The 21,914-nt window shown below is 42.3% G+C and overlaps 1 protein-coding gene across 1 annotated transcript; it reads left to right on the top strand.

Annotated features, from left to right (window-relative positions):
- Positions 1–17,404: 17,404 nt before the first annotated feature.
- On the top strand, positions 17,405–20,060 carry LOC112262852 (transmembrane and coiled-coil domains protein 2-like). Its single transcript, XM_024438652.2, has 4 exons — positions 17,405–17,410; positions 18,141–18,551; positions 18,786–19,475; positions 19,636–20,060. Exons 1-4 carry the CDS (start codon positions 17,405–17,407, stop codon positions 19,933–19,935), a joined length of 1,407 nt encoding a protein of 468 aa, XP_024294420.2. The 3' UTR covers positions 19,936–20,060.
- The last annotated feature ends 1,854 nt before the right edge of the window (positions 20,061–21,914 follow it).

The following is a 21,914-nucleotide window of genomic DNA, read 5'->3' as shown; positions in this document are numbered from 1 at the left end:
ATATAGATACTTTTGTACCTGTTTCCTCCAGCATCTTCACAAGGTCCTTTGCTGTTGCTCTGGGATTGATTTTCACTTTTTGCACCAAAGTTCGTTCATCTCTAGGAGACAGAACACGTCTCCTTCCTAAGCGGTATGACTGCTGCGTGGTCCCATGATGTTTATACTTGCGTACTATTGTTTGTACAGATGAACGTCGTAACTTCAGGCGTTTGAAAATTGCTCCCAAGAATGAACCAGACTTGTGGAGGTCTACAATTCTTTTCTGGGGTCTTGGATGATTTATTTTGATTTTCCATTGATGAGGCACTGAGTTTGAAGGTAGGCCTTGAAATACATCCACAGTTACACCTCCATTGACTCAAATTATGTCAATTAGCCTATCAGAAGTTTCTAAAGCCATGACATTATTTCCGGAAATTTTCCAAGCTGTTTAAGGCACAGTCAACTTAGTCTATGTAAACTTCTGACCCACTGGATTTGTGATAGAGTGAATTATAAGTGAATTAATATGTCTGTAAACAATTGTTGGAAAAATGACTTCTGTCATGCCAAAACTATAGTTTGTTAACAAGACATTTGTGGAGTGGTTGAAAAATGAGTTTTCATGACCCAAATATTGATTCAATTTACATAATTATTCAGACCCTTCGCTTTGAGACTGGAAATTGAGCTCCGGTGCATTCTGTTTCCATTGATCATCCTTGAGATGTTTCTACAAATTTATTGGAATCCACCTGTGGTAAATTCTATTCATTGGACATGATTTTGAAAGACACACACGTCTACAGTCGTGGCCAAAAGTTTTGAGAATGACACAAATATTAAGTCTCACAAAGTCTGCTGCCTCAGTCTGTATGATGGCAATTTGCATACACTCCAGAATGTTATGAAGAGTGATCAGATGAATTGCAATTAATTGCAAAGTCCTTCTTTGCCATGCAAATTAACTGAATCCCCAAAAAACATTTCCACTGCATTTCAGCCAGCCCTGCCACAAAAGGACCAGCTGACATTATGTCAGTTATTCTCTCGTTAACACAGGTGTGAGTGTTGAGGAGGACAAGGCTGGAGATCACTCTGTCATGCTGATTGAGTTTGAATAACAGACTGGAAACTTCAAAAGGAGGGTGGGGCTTGGAATCATTGTTCTTCCTCTGTCAACCATGGTTACCTGCTAGGAAACACGAGCCGTCATCATTGCTTGCACACAAAACGCTTCACAGGCATGTATATTGCTGCCAGTAAGATTGCACCTAAATCAACAATTTATTGGATCATCAAGAACTTCAAGGAGAGCGGTTCAATTGTTGTGAAGAAGGCTTCAGGGCGCCAAAGAAAGTCCAGCAAGGACTGAATGCAGGACCGTCTCCTAAAGTTGATTCAGCTGCGAGATCAGGGCACCACCAGTACAGAGCTTGCTCAGGATTGGCAGCAGGCAGGTGTGAGTGCATCAGCACGCACAGTGAGGCGAAGACTTTTGGAGGATGGCCTGGTGTCAAGAAGGGCAGCAAAGAAGCCACTTCTCTCCAGGGAAAACATCAGGGACAGACTGATATTCTGCAAAAGGTACAGGGATTGGACTGCTGAGGACTGGGGTAAAGTCATTTTCTCTGATGAATCCCCTTTCCGATTGTTTGGGGCATCTGGAAAAAAGCTTGTCCAGAGAAGACAAGGTGAGCGCTACCATCAGTCCTGTGTCATGCCAACAGTAAAGCATCCTGAGACCATTCATGTGTGGGGTTGCTTCTCAGCCAAGGGAGTGGGCTCACTCACAATTTTGCCTAAGAACACAGCCATGAATAAAGAATGGTACCAACACATCCTCCGAGAGCAACTTCTCCCAACCATCCAGGAACAGTTTGGTGACGAACAATGCCTTTTCCAGCATGATGGAGCATCTTGCCATAAGGCAAAAGTGATAACTAAGTGGCTTGGGGAACAAAACATCAATATTTTGGGTCCATGGCCAGGAAACTCCCAAGAACCTTAATCCCATTGAGAACTTGTGGTCAATCCTCAAGAGGTGGGTGGACAAACAAAAACCCACAAATTCTGACAAACTCTAAGCATTGATTATGCAAGAATGGGCTTCAATCAGTCAGGATGTGGCCCAGAAGTTAATTGACAGCATGCCAGGCTGGATTGCAGAGGTCTTGAAAAAGAAGGGTCAACACTGCAAATATTGACTCTGCATCAACTTCATGTAATTGTCAATAAAAGCCTTTGACACTTCTGAAAGGCTTGTAATTATACTTCAATATTCCATAGCAACATCTAACAAAAAATATCTAAAGACACTGAGGCAGCAGACATTGTGAAAATTTATATTTGTGTCATTTTCAAAACTTTTGGCCACGACTGTATCGAAGGTCCCACAGTTGACAGTGCATGTTCGAGCAAAAACCAAGCCATGAGGTCGAAGAAAGTGGCCGTAGAGCTCTGAGACAGTATTGTGTAAAGGCACAGACCTGGGGAAGGGTACCAAAAGAATTCTGCAGCATTGAATGTCTCCAAGAACTCAGTGGCCTCCATCATTCCTGAATGGAAGTAGATTGGAACCACCAAGACTCTTCCAGAATTGGCCGCCCGGCCATACTGAGCAATCTGGGAAAAAAGGCCTTGGTCAGGGAGGTGACAAAGAACCCAAATGGTCACTCTGACAGAGCTCTAGAGTACCTCTGTGGAAATGGGAGAACCTTCCAGAAGGACAACCATTTCTGCGGCACTCCACCGATCAGGCCTTTAAGCCACTCCTCAGTAAAAGGCACATGACAGCCCGCTTGGAGTTTGACAGAAGGCACCTAAAGGCTTTCAGACCATGAGAACAAGATTCTCTGGTCTGATGAAAGGTCTGGAGAAAACCTGGCACCATCCCTACGGTGAAGCATGGTGGTGGCATCATCATGCTATGGGGATATTTTTCAGTGGCAGGTCCTGAGAGACTAGTTAGGATCAAGGGAAAGATGAACATAGCAAAGTATAGAGAGATCCTTGATGAACACATGCTCCAGAGCGCTCAGGATCTCAGAATGGGGCGAAGGTTCACCTTCAAACAGGACAACGACCCTAAGCACACAGCCAAGACAACACAGGAGTGGCTTCAGGACAATTCTTTAAATGTCCTTAAGTGGCCCAGCCAGAGCCCGGACTTGAACTCAATCAAATATCTCTGCGAGAGGTTTGAAAATAGCTGTGCAGCAACACTCCCCATCCAACCTGACAGAGCTTGAGAGGATCTGCAGAGAAGAATTGGAGAAACTCCCCAAATACAGGTGTGCCAAGCTTGTAGCATCATACCCAAGAAGACTCAACGCTGTAATTGCTGCCACAGGTGCTTCAACAAAGTACTGAGTAAAGGGTCTGAATACTTATGTAAGTGTGATATTTCCGTTTTTTTATTTGAAATAAATTTGCAAAAATTACAAAAAAATACAGTTTTTGCTTTGTCATTATGGGGTGTTGTGTGTAAATTGAGGGGTAAAACCAATTTAATCGATATTAGAATAAAGCTGTCATGTAACAAAATGTGAAAAAAGTCAAGGGGTCTGAACATTTTCTGAAGGCATTTTATATGGATAGAATATGTAGTATATATGAAGAATAGTATATGTACAGCAATAGTTAAATAGGATAGGCCTTGACTAGAATACAGTATATACATATGAAGTGGGTAAACATTATGTAAACATTATTAAAGTGACCAGTGTTATGTACATAGGGCAGCAGCCTCTAAGGTGCATGGTAGAGTAACCCGGTTGTAGCCGGCTAGTGACAGTGACTAAAGTTCAGGGCAGGGTACTGGGTGGTGGCCGGCTAGTGGTGATTATTTAATATGTCTGATGGCCCTGAGATAGGAGCCGTATTTCAGTCTCTTGGTCCCAGCTTTGATGCACCTGTACTGACCTCACTTTCTGCTTGGTAGCGGGGTGAACAGGCCATGGCTCAGGTGGCTGAGGTCCTTGATGATCTTCTTGGCCTTCCTGTGACACCGGGTACTGTAGATGTCCTGGAGGGCAAGCAGTGGGCCCCCGGTGATGTGTTGAGCAGACTGCACAACCCTCTGGGGAGCCCTAGTGTGGCGGACGGTACAGTTGTCATATCAGGTGGTGATACAGCCCGACAGGATGCTCTCAATGGTGCATCTGTAAAAGTTTGTGAGGGTCTTAGGGGCCAAGCAAAATTTCTTCAGCCTCCTGAGGTTGAAGAGTTGCTACTGCTTCTTCTTCACCACACTGTCTGTTTGGGTGGACCATTTCAGATGGTCAGTGATGTATACATCCTTTAGAAACGGCAAAGCTCTAAAGATAGTAATGCAAGTCTTTAGATGTTGTACACATGAAATTGTGCCATTCCAAACTTTATCCGCAGTGTTATATTCCCTTTTGCGCGGCTGGATCTGTTTCCCCTATCCAGCTGTTCCATTCTCCTTGTAGCCTGCTGCTACAGGTAACTACCAAAATAGAGGAAACACCAACATAAAGTGTCTTAATAGGGCGTTGGGCCACCACGACCAGCCAGAAAAGCTTCAATGCGCCTTAGCATAGATTCTACAAGTATCTGGAACTTCCTGTGTGGAAGCACCCCATGCTTTCAATACGCGTTGTATCCCTCATTTACTCAAGTGTTTCCTTTATTTTGGCAGTTACCTGTAGAATAGACTGAGAGGTATCGCTAGAGTTACAAAAACATTGACTATAACATTACATATAAAGTTCAGAATGACAAAATTTCATGTCTACAACATCTAAAGACCTGCATCACTCTACTGAGAGCTTTGCAGTTTCTAAAGGATGCATTTGGGTGTTTTTGGAGCCTTTGTTCATGTTTTTTGGGGGGCTCCATATCACACAAAGAAGATGAGGAAGTGATCTGTTGTTTGGGGTAAGTTTCTCAAAAACATATGAAATCATGCCTGGACCCTTCTATAACATGCTATTTATATAAAAAAATAGAGATTTGGTTGTAACAAAAAAACCTCCTTAATTTCCTTTTCTCAAATGATTCTGAATGTTTTACTGTATGTCTTGTGTTTACAAGAGTGTAGTGTGCGTGTGTGTGGTTCTATATAGTTCCAAATAAGGGTTTTTGGGGTTGTTAACATAGCGGATCCCTTTTTGGTGCTATCTAGAATCCTTTTTTGAAGGTTCTGTAAAGAACCATGCTTACAGGGTTCTAAATAGAACCTTTATGGTGCTATAAAGAACCATTTCATAAGGTTCTGCATAGAACCTTTATGGCGCTATAAAGAACCATTTCATAAGGTTCTGCGGTATATAGCACCACAAAGAGTTCCGCTATGGTAACATCCTTTTTGGGGGCTAAATAGGACCTGTTTTAAATAACCTTTGTCAAAGGTTCTACAAAGAACCTTTTGAAGAACCATACAGGGTTTTATATTGTGGTTAGTAGCCATATGATATTGTTACATTTCCATAGGTATTAATCCACAAATTGAATCAGGTGTGCTAGCTCCAGAACAGCTCAGGGTCCTTGAGGAGAAAAATGAAAACCACTGATATAGTCAACAGCTCATAGTTGACACAAAACCTTACATGGGTCTTTCATAAGACATAATTTCCATATGCAATGACATAATACAACAGATTAGATCAACTGGGATACCACTCTCAATCATGGTTGCACAAAAAGAGCTGTGCGCAAACCACACCCCAAATATATTCCAATGAGCCGCTGCCCCTACATTTGAATTTTCACTAAAAGATGAAAGAACAATTTTCTTAACTGCAAAAAACCATTGAAGGGCTCAAAGGGTTCATTGAGTCATTATGGTTCCACATAGAACCATAACCCTTACCAAAGAACCCTTGAGGAACCCTCTTTTTCTTAGAGGGCAGATGGTTGCACCACTGTGAACCATCCCAGGCTCCGGAGTTAGACAGGTCCTGGAGCAGCATTTGGAGGTTGTTTTCGATCTGTGTCTACCTCCTCCTCAGGGCTTTATATCTAAAATACACAGCATTATATTGTTATCATTGGTTAATGTTTCATGTGTTACAATTTCATTTTGTTTATGTATTTTTTACTTTTCTAAACTTAATATTTGAACTTGATTATTGAATGATTTAATTGAAGAAGAAAAAAAAGAAGAAAAAAACTGGTAATGACTTTTGGATAAAGAACAAGTAGAATGACCTTTATATATATATATATATATACAGTACTTTTGTAATGTTTTCAGACCCCTTGACTTTTTCCACATTTTGTTACGTTCAATCGTCAATCTAGACACAATACCCCATAATGACAAAGCAAAAAACATTTTGAGTCTCATTACAAAGGGTCTGATTACTTATGTAAATAAGGTATTTGTGTTTTTTTATGTTTAATGCATTTGCAAACATGTCTAAAAACCTGTTTTCACTTTGCCATTATAGGGTATTGTGTGTAGATTGATAAAGATGTTTTATTTATTTAATCAATTTTAGAATAAGGCTGTAACATAAGAACATTTGAAAAAGTCAAGGGGTCTGAATACTTTCCAAATGCACTGTATCTCCCTTTGAAGCATGTTGAACATATACAGTTACATCATTGCACCAGCCCTCAGTTATTGTGATAGGTATTAGCCTAGTTATAGCCACGAAGTAGGTAGGCTACATACATTACCAGTCAAAAGTTTGGACACACTTACTCATTCAAAGGTTTTTCTTTATTTGTACTATTTTCTACACCTGTTATTCAACAGGAAATGACCCAACACACCTCAAGGCTGTGTAAGGGTTATTTGACCATGAAGGAAGCCTGGCCTCCACAATCACCTGACCTCAACCCAATTGAGATGGTTTGGGGTGAGTTGGACCACAGAGTGAAGGAAAAGCAGCCAACAAGTGCCCAGCATATGTGGGAACTCCTTCCAGGTGAAACTGGTTGAGAGAATGCCAAGCGTGTGCAAAGCTGTCATCAAGGCAAAGGGTAGCTACTTTGAAGAATCTCACATTTTTAACACTTTCTTGATTACTATATGATTCCATATGTTATTTCATCGTTTTGATCTATTTCCTATTATTCTACAATAATAGATGTATGAATAGGTGTGTGCAAACGTTTGACTGGTACTGTATGATCAAAAGTTTGGGTAGACTATGTATGGCTCTCAAGTGTGAAAGAACTTTTCCAGTCTCTTTTGTGGGTTACTATGATATAGGTCCTCCTTTTCCCTCCTGCTTCACTGTGGAGCCAGACAGAAGGAATTCATTCCTGTGTATTTATATATGTACATGTTCAGGGATGTAAATATTCTAATATCTAGCTCTTAGGGGTTTGAGTGGAAGGATTATTTTGTGTTGCAGCAGTCATCTGCTGACCAGAGTGAGAGGGTAAGAAAACACACATGGAAGAGATCAAACATCTAAATGTATTTTGTTTCTGTATGTGTGTACCGTACTGTACATTTATTGCCATGTATATAGAGATAGTATTGTACCTGATTTCTATTGTGTTGTTATATTGTATTTCTTATTAGAACATTACAAAATCTGGAATAATACATTACAAAATCTGGAATAATAATTAAAAAAAGACTGTGCACATGCCTACGTGGACACATGCCTTTTCATTTACATAGCGAGTATCTTACACAGAGAGAGGAGCTTGAGTGTGTGTGTGGGAGAGAGAGCACTCCCAGTCCCATCATGAACCTGTTCCACTGTCAATCAACTCTGCACAGCTCACATTCCATTCCATTGGGATTTTGGTGAGACCTGATTCATTGTATTGTATGCTACATGGATTGCCATTTTCGATTAATGTTAGCTGCTCAGTTAGCCTTGACTGTGGCTCTGAGCATTCAGGAATTGGTGCTGTTCGATGTTTAGTGTAATAGCTCTTATCGGACCTAAAGGCAGTCAGTAGGATGCATGTGATGAATGTTAACGTTTATCACATATCCTTTATGATCAATCTCAGTTACAACTTGCATGTAGTTGATTAAAATCTATGACAGGACTCTGTGAAAAGTGGTTCCTCCAATTAGTCACGTATTTAACCTTTTGACGACATGGGGCCAACAATATTAATCATTAACAACTATTGACTTGCAATTTCTATGAATATTGCAATGAGATCGACACAAAAAAACCTGTCATTGACAATCGATGTAACACCACACTTTACATGCAGTAAAATAATACATTTACCATTTGCTGGCTATCGAGTCAAGTTTTTCTAGGATTGTCACTGATTATGTTTTGTGCATGCTAATGTAGCGGATGTTGGTTTCTCCCATTGGAGACCTGGGTTCAGATCCCACCCATGACACTAACACTTGTGGAAAGATTGACCTACCTTGCAGAGATAATATGCACAGCTTGTGTCTCAGCAGTCTAATCTAGCTCAGTCAATAGGAGGACCTGTCAGGTCTGCTTAGCCCAGGACTGACTTTATAATCATCCATTCCAACTGTCCAAATCTGTCACTCTTTCTTTCTACCCCCGGACCGTCCCTCCCCTTCTCCATCCCCTGCTACCACGCTCCCTTCTCTCTCTCTTTCTCTCTCTTCTCCATCCCCTGCTACGACTCTCTCTTTCTTCTCCATCCCCTGCTACCACGCTCACCCCTCTTTCTCTTACTCTCTCTTCTCCATCCCCTGCTACCACGCTCCCTCCTCTTTCTCTCTCTTCTCCATCCCCTGCTACCATGCTCCCTCCTCTCTCTCTTTCTGTCTCATCTCCATCCCCTGCTACCACACTCCCTCCTCTCTCTCTTTCTCTCTCTTCTCCATCCCCTGCTACCACGCTCCCTCCTCTCTCTCTTTCTCTCTCTTCTCCATCCCCTGCTACCACACTCCCTCCTCTCTCTCTTTCTCTCTCTTCTCCATCCCCTGCTACCCCTCTCTCTTTCTCTCTCTTTTCCATCCCCTGCTACCACGCTCCCTCCTCTCTCTCTTTCTCTGATCCCTCATTTAGAAACTCTGTCCCAGATTCTTACAGTATTTACTGCTGACTGCAGCCACTCCGCTTTTCTTGAATAATAATATATATGCGCCATCCCTCCCTCATTCCCTCTCACCAGTGCTGTGACAATAGGAAGCTAATGAAGATTACTGCTGGTGTTCAGGTAAACTTGTCCTCTACCAGCACCTTACATCACTTTACCCTGCAGCTCACTTATCCTCTTAAAATAAAATTCCACCCAAAAACCCTCTTTTGGTATTTGTTTTATTAATCCATTGTTGACATAGTCCCAAAATGTTTTGCTTGTCAGCAATCAAGTTTTCAAGATATGTAACTTCCTAAATACTGAAATCATCCCTGTATGATGCATTTAGCATTATATGATGCAAACATTTTGGTACTATGTCAACAATGGACTGATGAAACAAATACCAAAATATCGTTTTTGGTTAGAGTTTTCCTTTAACACCCTCCTTACCTTATTAAGACAGATTGTTAAAGTCCAGTATGTTGTGTGCGTGTGTGCATGCATTTGTGTGTGATGTCCAGCATGTTTTTGTTTTGAGCGATAAATAAGCAATATATATTATTACACCCTATGTTAATCATATTAGTTCCCTTCTCTACACCTAACTATACTGCCTCTCCTCCCTCCCCTTCTCTACTCCTGACTCTATACTGCCTCTCCTTCCTCCCCTTCTCTAAACCTCACTCTATACTGCCTCTCCTCCCCTTCTCTACTCCTGACTCTATACTGCCTCTCCTCCCTCCCCTTCTCTACACCTCACTCTATGCTGCCTCTCCTCCATCCCCTTCTCTACACCTCACTCTATACTGCCTCTCCTCCCTCCCCTTCTCTAAACCTCACTCTATGCTGCCTCTCCTCCATCCCCTTCTCTACACCTCACTCTATACTGCCTCTCCTCCCTCCCCTTCTCTAAACCTCACTCTATACTGCCTCTCCTCCCTCCCCTTCTCTAAACCTCACTCTATACTGCCTCTCCTCCATCCCCTTCTCTAAACCTCACTCTATGCTGCCTTTCCTCCCTCCCCTTCTCTTTTCCCCCTCAGTCTTTCCCCCCGATCTTTCTCATTTCTTATCCACACTCAGGGAAAGCATCTGCAGTGCCTGTGGAGGAAGGAAAGTCACCTTGGAGGAGAGAGAGAGGGAGAAAGAAAATGAAGGAAAGACTGGCAAAAGAGAGGGATGAGAGAGAGACAGAGAGAGAGAGAAGTGGGGGGAATGGATGGGAAGAAAGAGAAAATAGGAGAGAGGGGGATAAATGGGTAAGGCAAGGAGATGGGAGGGGAGGGAGAGAGAAAGAGCCTCTGCTTTAATGCATTTATAAACACCAATGGTTAGAGTCAACACTGGATGATAATGTAGATGCATAGCGATGCATTTGTGAGCTAAACCACCACACCCACAACTACTGCAGCTCTTGCCTGTTACCGCATATAGCCTCGCCCTGTTCAACCTTTTCCTGCAGTGGACTAAATCAGGGTCACACAGAATGTTTCTTGGTAGTCCTTAAGAGGACTACCATGAGTCAATCTAAGGAACATAATCAAAAAATCCCCGTCAAAATCCCTCAGTTTAAACTAGCTTCGCATGGGCTGTGTCTCAATCTACCGCATCCCATGTCAGATTTCCACATCTGCGGTGGAAGGTGGCTGAGGTACAACGGTGTTTGTCATTCCATGAGACATGAAAATCTGTCTTGTCACAACAACGTCTGTAGCGTCCAAAATAATTTGAGGGGAAAAAAATTCTAAATCAAATAGCTAAATGATCCATGGTATGACCATCTTAAAATTTGACTGCAGGAAAGTGATCTATAAAGAAAAGGAAAAGCTGTACACGCTAGGAGCTCTGAAACAATCATTTATTTTTCACCAACTTTAGGGTATAATGTCAAACACCGCAGGTCACCAGTTTATATAGCGTTTCATAGGACACAGACAGGTGTTTGTAATCATGGCAGGCTGTGGCATTATGTCATTGGTCAATTTGCAAATATCGATAATACGTCTTTTTTTGACCTGTTATGGCTGCATCCCTTGTTCTCAATTTCCGCATGAAGACATACCCTAATCTAACTGCCTGTAGCTCAGCCCCAGAGGCAAGGATATGCATATTCTTGGTATCATTTGAATGGCAACATTCTGAAGTTTGTGGAAATGTTCATTGAATGTAGGAGAATATAACACAGTAGATCTGGTGGAAGAAAAGAGAAAGAAAGAGCATATGTTTTTTGTTTTTTTATTGTTGTAGCATCATCTTTCACATGTACTAGAATAGCCACACGGTCAGATAGGATGCTGAAGATAATGTTGATGGATAACACAAGAGGGTAACTGTAGTTGTGGAAAGTTTCAGACTGATAACTTCAGGAATGGGTGAGCTACATGACATTTAGCATGAAGTCACCCAGGTGTCCCACACAAGTTGCCCAAATGTACCCAATTGGTGAAATGACCTATAAATATATACAACAGTGCAAATAACTATATACAACATGTCAAAAAGCAATTCTAACACACAAAAAAAATAGAAGATGTTTTTAAAAAATTAGATTTTTTTTTTTTTTTTTTTAAACAGTAGACCCTTTTGGAAGTCCTCAGCACAATATTTTGCTGCCTGTGCCATGTCCCATAGCAGTCTCTTTCTGATGTAAAGCAGAGGAAAACTGAACAAGTGGTGCAGGTGATGGACTTCATGCGACACAGAACACAACGACGCCTCCATGCTGTGCCCTTTTGGCCCTGAGGCACAGTCATGCCTGGAGTAACGAATTGTGGCATATGAACACCACTGGAGGCAGAGGTAGAGCGGGCAGCTTGGCACCAGGGGCTCCCAGTCGGAGTCGCTACCACTGTGAAAGAAAACGTTTTTTTTTTAACAGCATTCTCACATAGGTATTCTGTTTGCCCAGATGGGAAATGACAGTGTTGAGTGCAATAGAGATTACATTACCTGTGGATCTATTGGGGTGGTATGCGAATTGGAGTGGGTCTAGGGTTTCTTGGATGTTGGTTTTGATGTGTGCCATGGCCAGCTTTTCAAAGCTCTTCATGGCTACAGACGTTAGTGCTATGGGACAGTAGTAATTTAGGCAGGTTACCTTGGTGTTCTTTGGCACAGAGACTATGGTGTTCTGTGTAAAACATGTATGTATTACAGACTCGGCCAAGGACAGGTAGAGAATGTCAGTGAAGACACTTGCTAGTTGGTCAGCGCATCCTGGTAATCTGTCCTGCGGCCTTGTGAATGTTGACCTGTTAAAAGGTCTTACATCAGCTACGGCAAACGTGATCACACAGTCATCTGGGAACAGCTGGTGCTCTCATGCATGCTTCAGTTTTGATTGCCTTGAAGCGAGCATAGAAGTTGTTTAGCTCTTCTGGTAAGCTTGTGTCACTGGGTAGCTCACGGCTGGGTATCCCTTTTGTATTCCATAATAGTATGAAAGCCCTGCCACATCCGATGAGCATCAGAGCCGGTGTAGTAGGATTCCATCTTAGTCCTGTATTTACTCTTTGCCTGTTTGATGGTTTGTCTGACAACATGTATGTGAATGTGTTTGGGTTTTGTGTGGGAGTGAGTTGGTATATCGTGTATATACTGAGTGCTCTCTGCATAACATGACCAGGTGAATCCAGGTCACTTGCTAAATCCACTTCAATTAGTATAGATGAAGGGGAAGAGACACGTTAAAGAATACAAAACAATTTGTTTAGGGTGGTTGTCCTGTTCACCTGTAAGGTGAACCTGCACCCCAGTCTGAGTCTGAGGTCCTGAACACTCTAGAGCAGGTTTTCATCAAGGATCTCGCTGTACTTTGCTCCGTTACTTTTTCCATCGATCCTGACTAGTCTCCCAGTCCCTGCTACTGAAAAACATCCCCAAAGCATGATGCTGCCACCACAATTCTTCACCGTAGGGATGGTGCCAGGTTTCCTCCAGACGTGATGCTTGGCATTCAGAGAAAAGAGTTCAATCTTGGTTTCATCAGACCAGAGAATCTTGTTTCTCATGGTCTGAGATCTTTAGGTGCCTTTAGGCAAACTCCAAGTGGGCTGTCATGTGCCTTTTACTGAGGAGTGGCTTCTGTCTGGCCACTCTACCATAAAGGCCTGATTGGTAGAGTGCTGCAGAGATGGTTGTCCTCTGGAAGGTTCTCCCATCTCCACAGAGGAACTCTGGAGCTCTGTCAACGTGACCATCGGGTTTTTGGTCACCTCCCTTACAAAGGCCCTTTTTCCCTGATTGCTCAGTTTGGCCGGGCGGCTAGCACTCGGAAGAGTGTTGGTGGTTCCAAACTTCTTCCGTTTCAGAATAATGGATGCCACTGTGTTCTTGGGGCCCTTCAATGCCATAGAAATGTTTTGGTACCATTTCCCAGGTCTGTGCCTCGACACCATCCTGTCTCTACGGACAATTCCTTCGACCTCATGGCTTGGTTTTTGCTCTGACATGTACTGTCAACTGTGGGACCTTACAGTGTCGATAAAAAGTATCTGAACCCTATGGAATTACCTGGATTTCTGCAGAAATTGGTCATCAAATTTGATCTGATCTTCATGTAAGACACAACAATAGACAAACATAGTGTACTTAAACTAATAACACAAATTATTGTATTTTTCTTGTCTATATTGAATACATATTTTAAACATTCACAGTGTAGGTTGGAAAAAGTATATGAATCCCTAGGCTAATGACTTCTCCAAAATATAATTGGAGTCAGGAGTCAGCTAACCTGGAGTCCAATCAATGAGACAAGATTGGATATGTTGGAGCTGTATTGCCTATAAAAAACACTCACAAAATTTGAGTTTGCTATTTATAAGAACCATTGCCTGATGTGAACCATTACTTGAACAAAAGAGATCTCATAAGACCTAAGATTGAGAATTGTTGACTTGCATAAAGCTGGAAAGGATTACAAAAGTATCTCTAAAAGCCTTGATGTTCATCAGTCCACGGTAAGACAAATTGTCTATAAAAAAAATATATATTTTATTTATTTCACCTTTATTTAATCAGATAGGCTAGTTGAGAACAAGTTCTCATTTACAACTGCGACCTGGCAAATATAAAGCAAAGCAGTGTGACACAAACAACAACACAGAGTTACACATGGAATTAACAAACATACAGTCAATAATACAATAGAGAAAGTATATATACAGTGTGTGCAAATGAGGTAGGATAAGGGGGTGAGGCAATAAATAGGCCGTAGTGGAGAAATTATTACAGTATGGCAAATTAAACACTGGGGTGATAGATGTGCAGACGATGAGTGTGCAAGTAGCGGTACTGGGGTGCAAAGGAGCTAAAATAAATAACAATATGGTGATGTGGTAGTTGGATGGGCTATTTACAGATTGGCTATGTACAGGTGCAGTGCATCTGTGAGCTGCTCTGACAGCTGGTGCTTAAAGCTAGTGAGGGAGATATGAGTCTCCAGCTTCAGTGATTTTTTTCAGTTCGTTCCAGTCATTGGCAGCAGAGAACTGGAAGGAAAGGTGGCCGAAGGAGGAATAGGCTTTGGGTGTGACCAGTGAAATATAGCTGCTGGAGCGCGTGCTGCGGGTGGGTGCTGCTATGGTGACCAGTGAGCTGAGATAAGGCGGGGCTTTACCTAGCAATGACTTGTGGATGGCCTGGAGACAGTGGGTTTGGCGACGGATATGAAGCGAGGGCCAGCCAAATAGAGCATACAGGTCGCAGTGATGGGTAGTATATGGGGCTTTGGTGACAAAACAGATGGTACTGTGATAGACTGCATCCAATTTGCGTGTTGTAGGCTATTTTGTAAATGACATCGTAAATAGTCCGTTTGGTAGCATTTATGAAAGATGCTTTGTTGCGAAATAGGAAGCCGATTCTAGATTTACTTTTGGATTGTAGATGCTTAATGTGAGTATGGAAGGAGAGTTTACAGTCTAACCAGACACATAGGTATTTGTAGTTGTCAGAACCGTCCAGAGTAGTGATGCAGGACGGGTGGGTAGGTGTGGGCAGCACTCGGTTGAAGAGCATGCATTTAGTTTTGCTTGCATTTAAGAGCAGTTGGAGGCCATGGAAGGAGTTGTATGGCATTGAAGCTCGTCTGGAGGTTAGTAAACTTCTTAGGGATGCAATCCCGTTAACGGGATCGATACGACAACAGCGATTGAAAGTGCAGGGCGCCAAATTCAAAACAACAGAAATTTCATAATTAAAATTCCTCAAACATACATGTATTTTATACTGTTTTAAAGGTAATCTTGTTGTTAATCCCACCACAATGTCTGATTTCAAATAGGCTTTACAGCGAAAGCACCACAAATGATTATGTTAGGTCACGACCAACTCACAGAAATATTCTGCCATTTTTCCAGCCAAAGAGAGGAGTCACAAAAAGCACAAATAGAGATAAAATGAATCACTAACCTTTGACGATCTTCATCGGATGACACTCATAGGACTTCATGTTACACAATACATGTATGTTTTGTTTGATAAAGTTCGTATTTATGTAAAAACAATTCTCAGTATACATTGGCGCATTTCGTTCACTAGTTCCAAAAACATCCAGTGAAATTGCAGAGAGCCACATCATTTTACAGAAATACTCATTATAAATGTCGATAAATACAATTGTTAGACATGGAAATATAGATATACCTCTCCTTAATGCAACCGCTGTGTCAGATTTTTTAAAAACTTTACAAAAAAGCAAACCATGCAATAATCTGAGACGGCGCTCAGAAAATAAATACAATTTTCCGCCATGTTGGAGTCAACAGAAATCAGAAATCACACGATAAATATTCCCTTACCTTTGACGATCTTCATCAGAATGCACACCCAGGAATCCTAGTTCCACAATAAATGCTTGATTTGTTCGATAATGTCCAGTATTTATGTCCAAGTTGCTACTTTTGTTAGCGCGTTTAGTACACAAATCCAAACGCTCGTGCAGGTCCATCCGAACGTCAGACAAAAACTTCAAAAAATTATATTACAGGTCGAAGAAACTTGTCAAACTAAGTATAGAATCAATCTTTAGGATGTTGTTATCATAAATCTTCAAATACGTTCCAACCGGAGAATTCCATTGTCTTTAGGAAAGCCATGGAACGCAGGTCGCTATCATGTGAAATGCACATGACCAGGACCTGGCTCTCTGCCAGACCACTGACTCAAAGAGCTCCCATCCGGCTCCACAACACAGTAGAAGCCTCATTCAAGTTTCTAAAGGTGGTTGACATCTAGTGGAAGCCCTAGGAAGTGCAACTTTATCCATATCCCACTGTGTAGTCAATGGTGGCTGGTGTGAAAATCGACCAACCTCAGATTTCCCACTTCCTGTTTGGAATTCTTCTCAGGTTTTTGCCTGCCGTTCTGTTATACTCACAGACATCATTCAAACAGTTTTAGAAACAAGTGTTTTCTATCCAACACTATCCAATACACTATCCAATACTAATAATAATATGCAAAATGTCTGCTCCAAGCTGTTGCGCATGCAAAACGCTGCTGGCACCCAGCCATACAATGACACAATGTGATCTTTCTCGCTCATTTTTCAAAATAAAAGCCTGAAACTATGTCTAAAGACTGGTCACACCATGGGAAAGCCATAGGCAAAAGAATCTGGTTGATATCCCTTTAAATGGAGTGAAGGCAGGCAATGGAACAGAGAGCTTTCAGGAAAAACAGCACTTCCGGGTTGGATTTTCCTCAGGTTTTTGCCTGCAATATCAGTTCTGTTATACTCACAGACAATATTTTGACAGTATTGGAAACTTTAGAGTGTTTTCTATTCTAATCTGACAATTATATGCATATTCTAGATTCTGGGCCTAAGAAATAGGCAGTTTCATTTGCATACGTTTTTCATCCAAACATCAAAATACTGTCCCCTACACTCAACAGGTTAAGAATGATGGAGGCCACTGTGTTGTTGGTGACCGTCAATGCTGCAGAAATGTTTTGTTACCCTTCCCCAGATCTGTGCCTCGACAAAATCCAGTTTCGGAACTCTACGGACAATTCCTTCAACCTCATGGCTTGGTTTTTGCTCTGACATGCATTATCAACTGTAGGACCTTAGGCACACACCTGTCTATATATATGTAACAGGTGGACTCCAATCAAGTTGTAGAAACATCTCAAGGATGATCAATGGATACAGGATGCACCTGAGCTCAATTTCGAGTCTCATAGCAAATGATCTGAATATGTAAGTAAATAAGGTATTTTTAAAAACCTGTTTTCGCTTTGTCATTATGGGGTATTGTGTGTAGGTAGATTGATGAGAAAAAATATATATTCTACATTTTAGAATAAGGCTGTAAACGTAACAAATTGTGGAAATAGTTAAGGGGTCTGAATACATTCCGAATGCACTGTATATCATTTTGGCAAAATTATTTCAATTTACCAGAGGGTGCTGCAGCACCTCAGCACCCCTACTTCCTGCGGCTATGCCAACATGGTGGTACCTCTTCTATAGTTAAATGGAATAAATTATCTGCAGATGCTCAGCACATCCATGTTTGAGTGTGACAACAGTCAAGATGAAGAGCAGGCCCATCTCATCTTCCTGCTTCCTGTGTCATAATCAATGTAATTACCATAAAGATACATTCTATTGCATTCCTTTTCCATTAAAGGAACAGCCTGTAACCTGGTGATGTCATAAGTGGTCTACAAAATTATTTCAGCTATGCAGTTATTGGTCCTTCATTTTTTTTGTTTAAAAGGTATGACAGCTGTGCTCATATTCTCCCAAAATCAACGGGATGCTACATTAATTGAAATGACCAATGAACGGTTGGAAATCTTAGATTGTGGTTCAAAGAATATATAATTATCAATTGATAATACAGATGTTTGTCCATATCATGTAACTGTTGTTTCTTCACAATGAAAAACATATTTCTGATTAGAATTATGACTAGTTTAGCAGCCTATGTGAAAATTGTATTTATGGGAACATTTTATGTATTGAGCACTTAGTCCTGTTTGAAGGCAGCTCTGTCAGGAAATTACTGCATATGAGGCTGGGGTTGGAATTTTTATTTATTTTTAAAAATCACCAGATATGTCATTGTGATGTGTTTTCTGCTTTAAAAGGGACATTTTACCATACAATTCTGCAATGTAACCAATCATGCTCACTCCACTCTGTCTCCTTGCCTGTACTTTGTCACCTCCAACCCCCTTAGCTGGATAAGAGTGAGGTGACAACGTTTGACCTGCCCCTCTCAGCCACCCATGGAGCCACTGACGCTTCTGCCTCTAACATCAGCGTGGATGGAGCAGGGGCTGTGGCCGGGGTGGAATCTCTGGCTGGGGGGGCTGAAGTGTCAGTGGGCGCCGAGGCTCAGCGGACACGGGCTGCTCTGGAGCAGCTACAGCAGAAGATCCTGAAGAGCATTGAGCAGATTCGGATAGAACAGGAGGCACGAAACGACAATGTGGCAGAGTACTTGAAGCTGGCCCACAATGCCAACAGCCATCAGGCTTTTCGTATCAAACAGGTGTTTGAGAAGAAGAACCAGAAGTCTGCACAGACCATCGCCCACCTGCACAAGAAGCTAGATCACTACCACAAGAAGTTTAAGGAGATACAGCAGGTGTGTGTGTGTGTGTGTGTGTGTGTGTGTGTGTGTGTGTGTGTGTGTGTGTGTGTGTGTGTGTGTGTGTGTGTGTGTGTGTGTGTGTGTGTGTGTGTGTGTGTGTGTGTGTGTGTGTATATATATATGAGTAAAGAGACAGAGAAAGAAAATTAAATGAGTCCTCCATGTCTAATTGGTCTACTTTTGCATTGACACCTTTTCCCCATCCACCTAACCTCCCTCTCTTTATAGCAAGGCCTGGGCCGGCAGCCTAAGGATGTGCTGGGGGATATGCAGCAGGGGCTGAAGGATGTAGGGGCTAACGTACGGGCAGGGATCAGTAGCTTTGGTGGAGGTGTGGTGGAGGGTGTCAAAGGGGGCGTGTCAGAACTCACCCATACAGCTGTGGTGTCTAAGCCCCTGGAGTTTGTCAGCTTGATCCGCAACAAATTAGGCAGCACACACTCGCTGGAGGATGGCGTGGAGGAGCATTCAGATGATGTACCCCTGAGTAGCAGCGTCACCTTGGCCTCCAGCTCAAAGTACAGTAGTGACGACGAGTGCTCCAGTGACTCTGTGACAGATAGTAATTATTTTGGGGCTGGGGGAGGAGGGGGGATGTTGGGGTTGGGGCTGGCCAGGCTGGATGGGAACGACCACCACAGGTCCTGGGACACTTGGCTGGAAGGCCTGCAGGAGATCAAAGCCAGCCAGGCCCACATGGAGGACGCCATCGAGGACATGAAGAGTCAGCTGCAGAGCGACTACGCCTACATGACCCAGTGCCTACAGGAAGAGAAATACAGGTATGATCTACTGGAGGAGCAGCTGAATGACCTGACAGAGCTGCACCAGAACCAGATGTCCAACCTGATACAGGAGCTGGTCAGCATGGAAGAGAAAGTAACCTACCAGTCCTATGAGAGAACCAGAGACTCTCAGGTAAAGAGGCAAAAACCTGGATGTATAAGATGTACTGAAACACTGTACTGAAGTATGAGTGCAGAAAGGAGCCTATGGTACCCGTAAAGCAGTTGTAACTTTATGTTTACCTGTGTTTGTATTTGTATATACATATTATTTTATGTGTGTGTCTGTACAGGAGGCGGTGGAGTCATGCATGAACCGCATCACAAGGTTAGAGCTGCAACAGCAGCAGCAGCAGATGCTGCAATGGGAGGGTGTGGAGAACGCCAATGCCCACGCCCTGCTGGGAAAACTCATCAACATCATCCTTGCTGTCATGGCTGTAGTGCTAGTGTTCGTCTCCACCCCTGCTAACTTTATCACCCCACTCATAAAGACCAGAGCACGTGTGGCTGCCACTGTCTTGCTGGCCCTTTTTCTGTTTATCCTCTGGAAGTACTGGGACTTCTGGGAGCTTTGGCTACTGCCAGGCTGACCCCTCCATAGGCCATCACCCACACACATTGTTTTGACTTGACCTATCACCTACACTGGAAAAAAAATGAAGGTTCCTTGGAGAACTCTTGCCCAATAAATAAACTTGGAGTTAAGTGTAAGGTTCTTGACGTGGCATCTACAGTTCTTCAGAATTCTAAAAGGTTCTTGAAATGTGTGAGAGCCTGCAGATGTGTCCCTTTCATAGCACACAGCAAATTGGCTAGAGTTTTTCAGTGTAACATTTCTAGTGTCGATTCAAGAGTTTCGTTAACACGGTAAATAGTTAAATTAACACTAAGTGGTGTAAAATAAACCCAGTGTTAGTGTTAATAACCAGAGTTGAACATAAACCACACCCCAGCATACTATATTGCAGGTTGATTTTTTGAAATTGTTTGTTAAAATCTATGTTTTTCCATGTACTTTGATTAATTAATCTTACACTACTCAAATATAAATAGCATTGTTGCCTCCCAAGTGGTGCAGTGGTCTAAGGCACTGCATTGCAGTGCTAGCTGTGCCGCTAAAGAGACTGGTTTGAGGCTCTGGTCCAGGCTCTGTTGCAGTTGGCTGCGACTGGGAGACCCATGGGGCGGTGCACAATTGGCCCGGGTTTGGCCAGCAGGAATGATCTTGTCCCATTGTGCTCTAGCGACTCCTGTGGCGGGCTAGGCACAATGCATTCTGAGATGGTGCCAGGTGTACTGTGTTTCCTCCAACACATTGGTGCGGCTGGCTTCCGTGTTAAGCGGGCGTTGTGTCAAGAAGCAGTGCGGCTTGGCTGGATTGTGTTTCGGAGGATGCACGGCTCTCGCCCTTTGCCTCTCCCGAGTCCGTACGGAGTTGCAGCGACTATCAATTGGATACCATGGAAAAGGGGTAAAAAAAATACAATTATAAGAAAATATAAATAGCATACAATTTTGTAAACTATTCCAGTCTGTTACTTGAACTATCGTACCCATTACTGAAATGGTTGTTTCAGTTTAGAGATTTAAGGTAGTGTCATATATTAGTCTTCCCATCCCTGCCAGTCATTCTGAATGCAGGTTGCTGGTGAATAAAATGACAAATGTTTATTTGTTGGATTCCGATAGGAATAACACGTCACTTTGCAAGCCAGCATAATATCACTTGCAGCAGGCCTGATGTGGCCTGTAAACTACGAGGCCACTGTATTAGGGTATAACTAGGGCCTCAAAAGACAGCCTTATGAAATATGTACTGAAACAAATACCTTTAATGACAACTGTCATGAAGCGCATAGCTTTGAGAAATACTCTATTGTATCTCGTCAACTTATAGCCAAGAATCCAGAAATAAAAAATAATATGTTGGTTAGAGTTTCCGTTTGCCAACAATACTTTGACACAAGGCGCCAAAGTCAAGTGTTTGTTGTGGACTCTAGTAACTAAAACAATGTAACTTGTTAACCATGTTTCTACCGTGTATAAAGCTGCCCATCATGCTCTAGCAATGAGAAATATATTATTTGAATAACGATTGAAGAGTTGGTAGAGAATAATCATATACTTTAACCTACCTGATGTGTTTGTTTAAAGTGCACATGTACATTATGCAAGATGGACATTATTCTGCTTCTTCAATGGTGTTTGAATGCGGTTGGCATCCAATGTTAATACTGCATTACCGCCAACAGCTGGACGGGTTTTGAATAAGAAACAACAACAAAAAAACATGGAAAGGGGGAAATCGACTTTATACAAAATAGAACATGTAAAAAAATATATATACTTCTTCAATAGCACAGTCCACTCCAAAATACATCCCTATACAGGCTCAGGGGCCTGTGACGGGGATACATTCCTCCAACAGGATTTCTTGCACTGCCTCGGCTGTGAAATCACCAACATCCAAAAAATGTTCAGTGGCATTCACAATGATTCCAACAGTTGATGACCATTGCAATGAATTATACAAAGTCCATATTCTTAACATGCAGCATTTAACGATCCC

The sequence above is a fragment of the Oncorhynchus tshawytscha genome, linkage group LG02 (genome assembly GCF_018296145.1).
Source record: "Oncorhynchus tshawytscha isolate Ot180627B linkage group LG02, Otsh_v2.0, whole genome shotgun sequence".
Classification (NCBI taxonomy): Eukaryota; Metazoa; Chordata; class Actinopteri; order Salmoniformes; family Salmonidae; genus Oncorhynchus; species Oncorhynchus tshawytscha.
The sequence above is the reverse complement of the archived record's forward strand: the minus strand, read 5'-3'. Positions and strand labels throughout refer to the sequence as shown.